The sequence below is a fragment of the Talpa occidentalis genome, unplaced genomic scaffold (assembly GCF_014898055.3).
Source record: "Talpa occidentalis isolate TD23 unplaced genomic scaffold, MPIMG_talOcc4v2.1 talOcc4.3, whole genome shotgun sequence".
Lineage (NCBI taxonomy): Eukaryota > Metazoa > Chordata > Mammalia > Eulipotyphla > Talpidae > Talpa > Talpa occidentalis.
Window position 1 is genome coordinate 90,651,523 of NW_023603184.1, and position 15,380 is coordinate 90,666,902.

General features: G+C 38.7%; 1 protein-coding gene across 6 annotated transcripts in view; it reads right to left on the reverse strand.

Moving 5' to 3' along the window:
* Positions 1–914: 914 nt before the first annotated feature.
* CYTIP (cytohesin 1 interacting protein) overlaps positions 915–15,380 on the reverse strand; it is a 75,371-nt gene continuing 60,905 nt past the window's right edge. For all 6 annotated transcript variants that reach the window (XM_037523362.2, XM_037523361.2, XM_054699740.1 and 3 more), the window contains 3 exons: positions 13,956–14,022; positions 8,886–8,952; positions 915–4,424 (listed from right to left, as the gene is read on the reverse strand). In XM_037523362.2, the coding sequence (XP_037379259.1) occupies positions 3,958–4,424; positions 8,886–8,952; positions 13,956–14,022 (601 nt within the window). In that variant the 3' untranslated portion in view covers positions 915–3,957. The remainder of the gene's footprint in view (positions 4,425–8,885; positions 8,953–13,955; positions 14,023–15,380) is intronic.

Sequence of the window (15,380 nt, forward strand, 5' to 3'; positions counted from 1 at the left end):
ACATGCCTCTATTAAAAAAAAATATTCAGACATACTCTGAGCAGAATTTGAAAGCAAATATTTCATTTCTTTATTCTTCTAAAATCTCCTACCATTTCTCGAACTTAGGAGACAAAAATGGAAGGTTCGTAACAGCCTTGGATTCAGTTTCTTACTCCATTTTCTGGCCAGTTATATAATCTTGGCCAGGTTCTTTTTATTCCAAAGTTTTTTTAATCCTACCATTTCTCTAAATAAAATTAAAGACAGTGACATTCCTACTTATTTCTACTCAAAATGGTTTGAAGAAGGCTCAACATCTTTATATTATAAAGATTGTGAAGTCCCTAATGGTGGTGTGAGCAGACTCTCAGGTAAACCCCTGCTCTCCACCTTCTGATGCTCATGCCATTGTTAATCCCTGTTCTTGAGTGTGGGTGCACTCTGTAATTGTGTGTGAAAACAGAACATGGCAAAGATGATGGGATGTAACACTGTGGTTACATTGCTTTATTTATGACTCTGCCTTGCTTGCAGTCTGTCTTTCTTTCCCTCCATTGAATCTTATGGCCCCAAGGAAATGATTTTGACAACAATCTGAGGGAGATTAGTAGTAGATCCTTCCCCAGGCAAACCTCTAAGTAAGAATTCTACCCTTGTTGAGTGCAGCCTGTGAGGCCCCCAAAACACCAATTCACAGAAGTTTTGTGATAATAAATGTGTATAAAGCCTTTCCATTTGTGGTAATTTGTTAAGCATTAAGATAAAGCTAATACAAGTATAAATTCTCAAGTAAGCAGATAATGCCTTTCAAGGACTACAAAGAATTTGGTGTCAAATTGTCACCCCAGGTTTAAAACAAAATCTGCTTTTAAAACAAGCATTTCAGGTTGAAAGGGAGAACAGAAACTCAGACACTAAAGAATAGCTTTCTTTATTTTAGAAAGGTGTCAAGGTTTTATTTTATTGACTATCATTTTATAAGTAAATGAATACAAAGTATCAATACTTTTGTGATCTGAAGCCCTCAATATAGCTATGTATTATTTATTGTACTTAGATTGTACACATCTATACTTACACTTTATGATTAGTACCCACGAACTATGTCCAAGTTTTATTTCTTCAGTTCAAGCTTGGATTTTTAATACTGTTTGTATCATGCAACTAAGATATACAAGTATTGCCAAGTAGAAATTTTTGAAACAAAAAGTTGGAAAAATTACAATTGCAATCATTTTGACATGGTGGTATTCCTTTGGTTACATGACAGATTAATTCCCAGTATATTTAATTCCCATTTGGCTTATCAATGCCACACTTGATAGAAAAATGCCTTTTCATAATAAATTGTCAATAAGTACAATTCACCAATATTACATATTTGGCAGTTTGGGGTTAAAAAAATTTCATTTTTCAAGTCTTTCCCTAGAAAATTATATTAAAGTGAGCCACTATGCACCAAAAAAATTAGAGAAATAAAATTTTCTAAAGCCTCACTAAAGTCAGGCTCAGTCGGAAAAGCTAAGCCGTGAGAAATTTACCCACATTTCCACTAAACAACAGTTTTCTTACAAATTGTGTTCACACAGATCATGACATAACCTTACTTCCTGTACATTGGTTAACAAGTGTTTTTCTTTTTTTCCAGAACATATCTAACCTTAGACTCTAATTCTTTGTAGCACAGGCTACTGAACAATATGCTCTGTCCCTTTTCTCTGGTTTGATGATCTGTAAAACAGAAGTACACACTATATTTACCACTTAAAGCCACAAGAAAAGATAATTACCAAGGCTCTGTTTTCCCAGATGACCTGTCATAGTTCTCGAAACATTATTCACACTGTGGAAGAATTCCAGTCGTCTTTCTTCAAATAAATGTGCTATGTCCTGGGCCTCCCAGATGGCACAGGGGTTAGAGACAGTGCTATCAAGCTATCACCAGAGTTTGACCCTAAGCTGGCCAGGTAGCTAACCCACATGGTGCAGCAGACCTCTCCTGTCTCACCCGCTACTCCCTCAGCAGTGTATTTCAGTCAGTCTGCCTGTTCTGTTCTCCATTCTGTCTCTGGTGAATACTCTCACCCCCATACCTCTGGCCTGCACCCCAGTTCTTGTATGCATAAATAAATAAATCTTTAAAAATAAAATGTGATATGTCTTTCCCCTGCACTTGAATTACAATTAACAGAAAAAGCTACACTTATGTAAGTAGATCCTTAGTATGATAATTGTAGCCTACAATGAGAAGTAAGCATATTAGTCAAACCACAACTGGCTTGCAAAGCCCTTGTTGAAAATAAAATTATATTGCCAACTGTGCAATTATTAATTTGTCCACATCTTAAAACTTGTTTGTGGAGGCCTGGAGAAAGAATCACTATTAATGTGTGTTAATTTTCCTGTTTCCAAAGATAATGTCTTGATCCATGCAGTATTTACAACTGTGTATCACCAAGTGCCACAGTGATAACTATACAGAACCAGAAAAAGAATAAAAAATTTGTAGAAAGACCAGAATAGGCTAGGGTCAGGAAGAACTGGCTTCTAGTTGCAGTCTTACCACTGACCAGGGGAACTTTTTCAGATTGCAATTATTTATCTGTGTACATAACACCTATCTACAGGGCTATAGAGAGTAAAACATGGAAAGCACACTTAACAGTCAGTAAATGGCAGAGAGGAGCGCCACTGTCCTGTGAAACACTCGTGTTGGCTTTCATAGGGATGAATCTCAAGCAGAGCCCACTGGATGCTTCTTGGTTCAAAGAATTAGTAGAAGCAGGTCCCAACCAAAAATCCTTTCATTTTTAAAATTTATTTCTTACCTACAATTTTCCTTACCTGTCCCTCTTTTCTCAAAATAAACTAATGTCTTCCTCAGTTTACATAAGTGCAGAGTTCCACTGTCTGTTTCTTCCAAACACACACACACACACACACACACACACACATACACAACTTAAAATTAATAAGGAATGCTTTTGCATTGTCCAGATTATCTGCTCTAGAATATAGGAAATGAGCAGCAGTATTACCAGAACAGAGAAATCATGGACTTTAATAGGCACTGAATGAAAATATGATTGAAATGCTAGATGTAACATATGAACATAATTAATAGGCAAAAGAATACTGAGTCAATAACTATTTGGAATATATAACATAAGTGAAGAATAATGTGGAAAAGTCTGTAGAAGACTTTTTCCAACACTAATGTTTCAAATTTTAGACACCTTGGTTTAAAAAAAAAAAAAAAACTATTGACAAAAATGTAGGATCTTGCGAATTCTAGATTTATTATCAATGTTCAGGTAGAATAAGAGTTGAATCAGGTACAAAAAATGACATTCCCACCCATCTGGTTCAGGCTGCCTACAAACAGGACATGATCTTCCTTAGTGCCTGTCTGAAGCATCTTTCCATGGATATTATGATGCATAAGCCTTCAGATTAAATCTTACCTCGCAAGTATGGATATAAGAAATGGCCGATGGTCATCTCTCCTTATCAGTCTCCACGGATTTGTACAGAAACATTCAAAATTGACTGTGAGTCTCCCCAGAGGCCACTGAACTTAAGCAAAAATAAAGTATTGGCGCTTACCAATTACCAATCCAAATAATTGTAATAATTGCTACTATTGTAACAATTGTAATAGTTGTTATTTTAGTTCCAAAAGTTCTCAATTTTTCACATAGAAAATATAGAAATTAAATATTACTGCTGCTTTAAAATGAGCCAGCACTTGAGTTAATTTGTTCTATTAACCGTCTTACTAATTAGTTTTTCTACCATCTGCTTAGACCTTGAGCTGCTCCAGTTTCATGATTTAAGAAACAAAAAAAGGTACAAAAATTTAAATAAAGGTCACTATTGCCATGAAATAGGACATCAGTTTTGCATTTCAGCTGTACTTTTTCCACTAAGCTGGATGGAATTGATCTAGACGAGTGTAGATGTATTTGTATCCCCTCAAAAGCGACTCTCTTCCTCTTCCACAGCATGGTGAAGGCCAGGGATGAATTTCAAAAGTTGCTTCCGGACACTTCCCCTTCTGCTTTTCCGAGGTAGGGTCCCAAACATGCTTGAAAAGTTGCCCTCCCACAAAGGAGACATGGACCCACTGCTGGTGGTACTAATGCTCCGGTTCCTCCGGGAAGAAGATCTCTTCAGAAAATCATCCCCATCCTTGGGGACAAAGCACTCGTCATCTGTGCTTGTCTGGCGGCTGAAGGCTCCCCTGGCTGAGTCCTCAGACATACATGTCTGGTAGCCATCCTCACTGTCAATCGTCATGGAGCTCAGCCAGCTCCTACAGCTACTCTCACTGGATAATCGATTCTGGTCCATGAGCATCAAGCTTGGTCCAGGCAGGTTTCCAAACAAAGTTGATTCATCTATGTCCATGTTTTCCAAACATGGGCAGTTAGCTGCATCGCCTGAAATACAGAAAACAAAGTCTGCTAAGGAATGAATCTAAGTATCATTCCCTATAAGTAAACACACCAAAATTTCTCTTTGAAGGGCACAAGAAAAAGTGAAAGTGAATAATATTTTTCACTGAACTTTGACTTTCATGAATAAGTAATGTGATAAAATAGTTGAATTTTCCCAACTATTTTTCATGGACTACCTTCCATATAAAAGGATTTCATAGTCATGAAAATAGAAATTTTAGATTAAATAAATTTAAATAAGATTCTTTACAGGAGAACAGTTCAACTCATCTGAAATCTTCAAAACTTAAGTGATTCTGGAATCTTTCATTAAAATTCTCACAGAAATGGGATTCCAAAGAATATACATGGGGAAATGTTTTCTTATGGATTTCCTCCATTTAGTTCTTCTGATTAAAAGCCATTTTTACATAATCATAAAATTATTATAACACCTAAGTATATGGGAAACAGTTACATAAATTGTACTTATAACCTGATTATAAACAAGTAATTCAAAATTATTCAAAACAGAAATAACTTCTAGTCTCAATAGTCCATATTTCTTGGATTAGTTAAATAGTCGGGGGTGGTACTGCACCAAGTAAGCATCCCTGTACTCCTAGCCACTTGCTACTTGCTTCTGTGTTATTTGAGCTGGTGGTATGCTGCTGATAGAAAGGAGAGTTTTGGGGGCCTCCCAAAGGAGGTGGTATGCTGCTGATAGAAAGGAGAGTTTTGGGGGCGCAGCGGTTGAGCGCTGGGCTGTGAAGCTGCCCACAGCCTCTGCAGCGCCGGTTCGATCCCCGGCCACCAGAGAGGGTCCCACATGGCGTGCAGACCTCTCCTGCAGCCTGCTGCTCCCCTCAGCAGTGTATTTCGTCAGTCTGCCTGCTCTGCTCCCCGCTCTGGCTCTGGTGAATTCTCTCACCCTCCCGCCCTTCTGACGGTACCCAGTGCTTATATAAATAAATAAATAAATCTTAAAAAAAGAAAAAGAGAGTTTTTGGAGTACTAGCCTGTGCAAGGCATAGTTAAAAGGTGACTGCTTCAGGGAAAGTCATAGAACATTGCACACTAAGAAATGCTTTTATGTTGTGCTGATTAATTCTCTGGCAGCTCTACCTTGTCCTTAGTTGACTATGTAAAAAGAGATTATGTTTCCATTTGATCAGCAAAGTTGAGTGGGGCCAGCACTGCAGTGACTAGTCATGATGCTTTCCTTTTTGCTAATAGAACCTATGTTATTTCTTCTAGTAGGCTGATGAATTTCTCTTCATTGATGAACAATTGCCTTGTAGAATCTCATGCCCTGAATATTTATTGTAGATAAAGACAAAATAAACTAAAGGAGAACTCTCTTAATTGCTCAAAAAATGTACCTATAACACCTCTTGAAGGAAAACATTAAAACAGCTAGCAGGCACATGAAAAAATGTTCACAATCACTTATTATAATAGAAATGCAAATCAAGACCACCATAAGATACCATCTTATACCTATGAGAAAGGCCCATATCAAAAGACCAGAAATAACAAGTGCTGGTGAATCCTAGGGCAAGTTAAGGATAATTAGGCAGCCTCAAGGGCAGTGCAGGGACTTCAGGAGAGTTAAGGAAGGCTCCAGAGATAAGGGCCACAAATTACAAAGGGGACTAATCAAACACCCCAGGACTTTTGACATTAGGGACTTACTTTATGACCTTAGGGTCAACAAGACATTCTAAATCGAGGGCAATGAAGAAAGAAAGATAAGGGCTGGGGCACAGAGACATTTTGGCAATCAGTGAGACCACCGAGAACTAACCAATCACAGAGACTGGTGGAACTTTAGAATAATTAGGGAAAGAAGGTCTATATTCCCTGAGGCATGACTACACTTGGGCTCTCTTGGCCCCCCCCCCCCCCCCGCCCCGTTTCCATGGCCTGGGAGTCCTACTTTATTTCTGTTTCTTTTCTCCTCAATAAGCTTTTTCTTTTCCTAAACAAATCTGCCTCTTCTTGCTTGCTTGCCTGAGCATCTGCGAAGTTCCTGCTGCAGCTTCGTGAGACACCAACCCCATTGGTGGTCTAGTGGCTGGGGCTCAGCGCTGCCACTGCAGCCTGGGATCCATTCCTGGCTGGGAGACTAGGCCTGAAAACCTACAGTTCCCATATCACTGTCAAGGATGTGGAGGAAAGGGAACCCTCCTACACTGTTAGTGGGAATGTAAATTGGTCCAGCCCTTATGGAAAACAGTATGGATTCGTCTCAAAACATTATGCATGGATCTGCCATTCAACCCAGTAATTTCACTTCTAGGCATGGAAAACCTAAATAAGAGACCAGGAAAAAGACTAATCAATACAAAGTAAAAATCAAAATCAACAAGCAACTATAAACCGGGGGGGGGGGGGGGGGGGGGGGGGGGGGGGGGGGGCGGGGGGGGGGGGGGGGGGGTTCAATTGTATGGGAAATATAACCAAAATGAAAATGCATACATTGTGCAAAGATGAAAAAAGATGTAAGAATTATATAAAATAAAATATTTAAATAAATAAAAAATATTAAAAAATTCAAAAACACTAATTCAAAAGGTCATTTGCACTCCCAAGTTTTTTGCAGCACTCTTTACTATAGCTAAACTATAGAAACAACCTAAGTGCCTCAGAACAGATAAATAGATCAAGAAGATGTGGCATATACACACAATGGAATACTTTCCAGCAATCAAAAAGACAAACTCATGCAATTTGCATCACCATGGATGGAGCTGGAAGGTATTTTGCTAAGTGAAATATGCCAGAAGGAGAAAGACAAATACTGGACAGTATCCTTTAAATGTGGAATATAGAAAAACCAGGAAAAGGGTCAGATTAAGCCAAACTCAAAACCTTGCCTTTGAAAGCAGACTATAGAACTGGGACATTCTGAGGGGAAAGGAAAGGGACAAGCAAGGAGTGGGGAGGGAGTACAATGGACTGTCATAGTGAACTATGGGTGCTTGGGTGGAGGGTTCATTATAGTACTATCACCAGAAGGGAGGTATCCTATACTTCCAAAATACAAACAATGCAACACTACCTCAATAAAAAAAAAATACATATATATCATTAAAATTTGTGTAACATGTACAACAATGGCCTTATGAGAAACTGGTCTCCTTAATCCTAGCCTAAGGACTCTGTCTGTACAAAGGCATTTCCATGAAGTTTAGGATTACCTATATTTATCAAACCCTATCTCCATTCCAGAATGTTTCAAAAATGGAAGCAAAGGCTTCCCAAACACCTACAATTTATATAAATCCAGGTGATAGTTTCTTTTTGTGTCTGTTTTACTAACAAATTTTAGTCTCCCTCCAAAAATGTTATTAATTTTTTTAAATTTTAATTAAAACTTATATAAAAGATAAATGATACATAAGTTTCACTAAAAATCCTAACAACCAAAAAAACCCAGAACTTCAACACAAACCTCTAAGACATAAATTAGTGCCTAAGAAAGAAAGAAATATATTCTGTTATCTATAAATGGGATATCATTTATGGGATATTCTCAGTCATGAAACAATTCTCTGGAGAAGAGATAGCTTATATTTCATACCCACATAGCTAGTGGTTTCAGGGAATTATTTCTACATACAAGTTCATTCCTCAGGTATACCAGTCACACAGTATATGTCAAATTAACAAAGTCTCCCCTCAGAATGAACACTATGGTAACAGTTACATCCACATTTCTGTCTTGGGTTTAGGGCCACAAAGAAAGATTTCTACGTGTTTATGTACCTTAAACATTATCTTAGGGAGAATATATGTATTCTACCTAATGTATCTATCTTGGGAAGAAACTCTGCCTAAGATGCATGTCCCATTCCAGCCTGATTTATTTATTTATTTATTTATACAAGCACTGGGTACAGTCAGAAGCGCAGGACGGTGAGAGAATTCACCAGAGCCAGAGCAGGGAGCAGAGCAGGCAGAAGGACAGAAGTACACTGCTGAGGGGAGCAGCGGGCAGCAGGAGAGGTCTGCGCGCCATGTGGGACCCTCCTCCAGTGGCCAGGGAGCAGCTGGGGATCAAACCGGCGCTGCATAGGCTGCAGGCAGCTTCGCAACCCAGTGCTCAACCGCTGCGCCACTGGGGAGGCCCTGAATTTCTCTCTTAATTCATCCGCTGAAGTAGTAGGAGACATAGACAATCATTCCTACTTCTAAAATCTACAGGTGCCTTCTGCAAGTGTGTGTGTGTGTGTGTGTGTGTGTTTTATGCATGTGGAACAGGGGTGTCACATGACTTACCCCTCCCTCCAAATATATAGGTCACTCCAAAGGTCACGCCAAAGAAACACAAACTGCTATCCTAGACCCATGCCAGACAAATCTTTCTTGTAATGATAATCTTAAAACAACTTAAAGACATAAATATTGAAAGGATGAAATAAATAATATTGTGGTTTGTGAACAGGAAATCACATTTACCATGAAGCAAGCGATGTTCCTGTAACTGCAGAGATTGGTACTCCACGCACTTTTTCTTCAAGTTTTGCTGCAAGAAAGAAAAACAGTGCTAATTATTAGAAACTCCAATGAAGACAGAAATTGACTTCTGGGTGTTGAGATTTGTCATTAATTTTTTTCCTTTCCTTCTGGCACTAACAACCCCTCCCATTCATTTGAAATATTTATATTCTGGGCTTCTCCCATCCGCAAATGAAGACAATAATAGAAGCTAACACTGGGATTATGAGGATTGAGTGAGTAGAGATAAAAAAGTTTAGAACAGTGACGGGAATTTAGTAAATGTTCAATAACTACCACCATCAGTCTATAAACCAAGAGCACTGAAACAGTCTTTTCTGTTGGAAAATTTATTTTTTACACCAAAAAGGGGAAGCCAACTTGTTCTGAAAGGCTTTTTTGGAGAGCTAAACTTAGAGCTTGGCTGAGCACCTTGACTTCTTATTTACTTCCTTCCTCCACTGCCCCCAGCACACAGAGGTGGAATGAAGTGGCTGTTCTAATGTTCAGCAGACATCACAGGGCCTCGACTGGCCTACATACATGGTGGAGAGAAGGGAAGACAAAGCAAACCAGACAGAAGGCACCTGACAAGCACATTCAAAGGCTCATTCTTCCTCCTCCTGACTTCTGCTCCACTCCTTTTTTTGTTATCTTTCTCATAATAAGTCCAGCAGTCAAGGCCTCCCTGGTGGTGCAGGGGTTAAAGATGCAGTGCTATCAAGCTATCGCCAGCCACTGCTGCCTGACTTTGATCCCACACCTGGAAGGTGACCCACATGATGCAGCAGACCTCTCCTGTCTAGCCAGCTGCTCTCCTCAGCAGTGTATTTCAGTAGATCTGCCTGTTCTGTTCCCCACGCTGTCTCTGGTGAATCCTCTCACTACCTTTACCTCTGGCCTACACCCCCAACTCTTGTATGCATAAATGAATAAAGTAAATCTTTAAATGCACACACACACACACACACACACAAGTCCAACAGTCAGACACAGCTCAGATTGGCCTGTGAACATCATCTCAACGAAAGGTAGAGAGTTGGAAACAAGTGATCTTTTGTATGAAGCGATTTGGAAGGGACAGATGAAGACTAAAAAGGAAGAGAGGAAAAAGTACATTTGGAAGGTGAAGGCCTAAGGGTAAGAAAATAATACATATATTTTCTTTAAATGCTTAAACCAGGAAAACAGCTGGTTCCCTATTTCAGGGACTAAACAGTCACTGGGCAGAATTTTCCAAGCCTCAGGGCCTCCCCAGTGGCGCAGCGGTTGAGCGCTGGGTTGCGAAGCTGCCCGCAGCCTCTGCGGCGCCGGTTCGATCCCCGGCTGCTCCCCGGCCACCGGAGGAGGGTCCCACATGGCGCGCAGACCTCTCCTGCCGCCCGCTGCTCCCCTCAGCAGTGTACTTCTGTCCTTCTGCCTGCTCTGCTCCCCGCTCTGGCTCTGGTGAATTCTCTCACCCTCCCGCGCTTCTGACTGTACCCAGTGCATGTATAAACAAAACAAACAAACAAACAAAACAAATAAATGAATAAAACATGCCTCTATAAAATAAATAAAAAAAAAAACTTAAAAAAAAAAAAAAAAAAAAAAAGAATTTTCCAAGCCTCAATAACAGTAACATTTAGCAACAATCCTTATGGTTTCCAATATAATACACAAGCCATAAATCAAAGCAATAAAATGTCTGGCTCAGCTAATTTCTTTCTATACTATAATACAGTTTATATGGCTATAAGATGAGTGAGCGACCAAATCATACCTCTTATTAACTTATATATCTGTGCTCATGTGAAGATTGGAGTTTACCAGGGAATAAAGAACTAGCAAGAATCTGGCACACATATCAATCTCTTTTTTCTTTTTTAAAGAATTTCATCTCCAGCAGGAGAGATGAGTCCAGAAGGGGAGAATAAGGATAAGTTGACAGTTAAAAGTAAATATGTAGAGAAGAGGAAGTTGTACTGACTATGTAGAAACTTGCTAAATAGCTAATACTTTTGTGAAAATAAGTATTTTCAAATATCTGCGTTGTTCATCTGGCCCAGTCATCTAATGCTTTATCACTTAAACCAAGAAAATACCAGTGAAGACAGCAGATGCGTCAAAAAGTGACTAAGAGATTTTAATCTCTAACTAACTTCCCTATTTTCCTCAGACTTTGTTTCTGCCTGTTTTTAAAATCACAGTTGTTTATTCGCACCAATCTAACTTCAACAATTAGAAGAAAAGTAAAGCACAGGTGCGATCCTACCATTTGGGGCCAGATCATCTCACTGTGCCCAGGTCGGCACCTGTCTTCTGCAGTTGCTCGGTTAATATTGGCTGAATGAATATGTGAAATAATAACTTCCCAAACAGCTCTCAACTAGGACAGTCTGGACTGGTTCCAAATACATTTCCATTGTTTTCCATCTACATGAGACAGCTAAGCATTTCATATTACTTCACTACTTTCATAGTGCTTTCGTAGATAACATGCTATTTAATTTTCTTAACCTAAAAAGTTCCAGATTAGAAAATAAAGGCTCGATGTGGCAAAATATTTCCCAAGGGCTACCAATCTAAACAGCAGAGTTAGATTTAAAAACTCGCTCTCTCAGATAGCCTGTCAGGTGTTCTGTTCTCATGTTAAATATTTGAATCATAAGTTATGAGAAAGGGAATCCCTGAAAACATGACTCAGAAGAAACCAGTGTTTCTACAATAGAGCTTGTGACTCCCACAAAGAGTCTCTGTGAAACAGAATGCACACTAACATAGAATGCACAAGTTAAATGTCATTGGTGAAGGGGACACCAGTCTGACCCTGGTTAAAGGTCAGACCCATACATTTCTGGTTCAAGAGAAGAACTGAAAATATTATAATTTCAAGATGAAAAATGGGACAAAGGGCAAGAAGAAATCATTCCTATGAATCTGAAGTTCTGCTGCAGCTGAAGAAGCAGAAAGAGGTAGATTGGAATTTGGATCCTATGGCGAGATATAGTTTAAATGCATTTATCTGAGATGCAGGACACAGTCAAGTTTCCTGTTTAGAAAAGAACATTGATAAAAGGACACTGAGCAATGCCACTGAGGGTGGCTATGGTTCCTACAGAGTTTGTATCTTGAGAAGCAGGTGAGCATAAGCATGGCTGGCTCTGTGACCTGAGCCAAGGAGCACATCTGCCCTCCCAGGGAAGGCTTCCAAACTCTCAGACCTGGTTCTGGATTAGGAGCTTGGGAGTACTAGGAGGAGGTAATTGCTCAACAATCACATTAAGTAGAAGGGAGAGGCCACCACAGAAAGAAAGTGGGCAATTTGAACTCCAAAACACCCACAGAAGTTTAATAGTGAGAAAGACAATAAAATTGATAATCAGTACATGTATTCTCACCAAATAAAATGACAATAAAAATGTATGCAGAGAAAGCTTTGAAATAAAAATATTCATGATCTGCTGATAGAGAAATATAATCAATACTCATAAGAAAAGGAAATTTAAAAGAAATAAAACAAGAACATATTGACATAAATAATTTTTTAAACTCAATTGGAAGAACATTTTTGATACAGAACACAGACAACATTTCTGAAAATATCACTAAGAAATTTTAAAAGAACATACCAAAAAAGACAGTGACACAAAATATGAAAGAGTGGTTAGGAAGCATGGAAGATAAATTAAGAGACTCTAAGTGATCTCTACCAGGAATCACAGAAGTAATATAAGGAATGATGGAGAAGGTATATTCAAAGAGACCAAGCTGATAGTTTTCTCAAATTGAAGAAAGTCACAAGTCTTCAGAGTGATAGAGTATTGTAAGTTCCAGGTAGTATAAATTTAGAAATTAATCCAGGAAAATCACATTGTAGTGAAAATGAGATCAGTAAAGACAAACATCTTAAGAGCAATCTGAAAAATAAAGACAAACATTTGTCACAGATAAACTGGTTTTGAAAAGATTCAAAAACAGGGAAACTGCTTAAAGGAAAAAGTGAAAAAACTGCTTATGTAAAAAAGAAGAAAAGGCATAAAAATAAAACATAAACAAATAAAAGCATATAGCTCAACAAAGCATAACTCAAAAAAAAAAAAAAAAGAACAGAATGCCTGAGCAGTCTTATAACTAATTAAGAAACTGAAATTGTAGTTTAGGGTTCCCACAAAAAATAACCATGAGTCCAGATGATTCAGAGGATGCTATGAGAATTCTACCAAAGAAAAAAACAGAGAAATACTCCCCAGCTATTCCTAAGTAACCAGTAAACCTGACACCACAATGAAACTGGTAGCTCTGCTGCACGCAAAGGGAACTCCAGGATGGAGGTCAACTGAGGCTGGGGGAAGGATGAGCAGGGCAACACTCAGGGCATGTGCACCTTGGCCTGGCAGAGCCTGGAACACTGATTTTTTTAAGAACATCAATAAGATCCAGTCCTAGGAATTTTGACCAAATATCTGCTTTATGGACCACCTTCTGTAAACTTTAATTATTCTTCTTTGAAATTGATGGTGTGTTTGCCAGTGAAAGCAAATTCAAATTACAGGAGTAGAGAGAATGGTTTCTGAAGTAAGAATACAGTAATACAGTAGAATAAAAAGATACAAAGGTTGACAATGGAAGAGCAACAATTCCAGGCCCTCCTGCACACACACACACACACACACACACACACACACACGCACACGCACAGTTCTCAGGAAAATGTCAAAAAGACCAACTCCTTTGCTTTTTCCCAAACAAAATGTAAATTAAGAGAGATCACAGGTGCGTTAATGAAAAGTCCTTGAAGTGATGTGTCTTCCTGTTGCCGCCCTGAGCCTCATAGACATGCAGAAAGAGGAACGGAAAGAGGCTTTACACTGGTGTGTGGAATTTAATATCCCTGCCAAGGTAATTGGGTGGCTCTTGATAATTCAATAGTTTAGACTCATCATGACTTTTCATCCTCAAGGGCTATCTCAAATCCTCAAATAGATCTTTATTCTACCACTCACACATTCAAGAATGAAAAATGTACCTCGCTGTATTAAATTAAATTACCTTTAACTTTTTCAGCTTTTCTTCAAGCTCTGCTTTTTTGAAAATCTTCCCATCAAGAGTCTCTATCCTGTTTTAAGATTAAAAGGGGGTGAGGGGGAAGTGTGAGTGATTCTTTCAAACAAGCACCCTCCTTACGCAGTACTACACTTTGAGCACATACTATACTTAAAAAGCAACATAAATGTTAGGATTCTCATAGTACTTGAAGTATCTGGACCTAGGCCAAATCTGACAACATTCTGAGGGGAAAAAAATGGGGGGAAAAAACTCTTCTTGAGAGAGTGCCTGAGAGAAAAGAATTTGGTTAATTTGTAAATTATATCTCATTTTATAGAAACCACTATATGACAGTGATGGGTGCCTTCTACTAGAATATTCTTGTGGAGTCTTGCTGAGCCACCTCTTTCACTTAGTGAATATTTATTGGACATCTGCTCTGTGCCAGACTACATACCGTGCTAGGCATGAGGAGTGTGGCAATGAAAACAGGCACTAGGGACTTTTTAGCAGTGGAATCAACATACTATCTCTTGAAACAGAGAAAAATCCTTTCCTCCCCAGGATTCTAAGAGCCTTTACTTCTGCAAATCGCCTTAATTTTGGAACTAGAACAAACAGAACCATAACTATGATTTGATAATAACATTCATCTGACTCTTTTATCTCTAAACCTTATAAATTTTAATCCTAGAATTATCTATTTAATGATGTTCTTTTCTCCCTATCTATACCAATTGCCTTTCTAAAAAGAAATAACTTGTTTTATGCTCAGCGATTTGATTTGTTTTGTGGACTCACATTAAAGGCCTTTATTTTGACTACTAAGACATCAATCAGAATAAGGTAACAAATTATATGTGGTAGTTATACTCCTAAGCATTTTAAAAATATTGATTCAAATTCCTTCTGATAAATAAACTGTAACTCTATTGGTAAACTTGCAAGAAATTTTTAAGGCATTAAATTAAAAAAATAGCATCAAATGTGGAGATGAATTTTCCTCCAATCTAATAGTGGCAGCACATACAAGATAATGAGAGGGTAGTGCATCAAGACCATGTCTTCTCATCAGGGTTGTCTTGACTCTGGGCAAATAGTGGGGCTGCCTTTGAATTTGTTTCACTGCGACTCTTAATGTTGATCTGACCTAACAGAGCAACAGGCATCTATAGGCAAACCACGGACATCCAATAGCTGCACTTTGTACACTGTCTCTCATTTTCCCAATCTCTGGAAGATTTCTCATTTTCTCCACTCACTCCTCCTTAATTATCCACCTGAGGTCTGCCCGTCTGGAACATAGCTTTCTGATTCTAACAGCCAGCATTTCCTCTTGAACTCCATATGGTCCCTGTCTTGTAAATTCTAGTTTTTCTGAACAAGAGAGCCCCCATCCTTTGAGCTTGAACTTGTAAAATCCAGAGC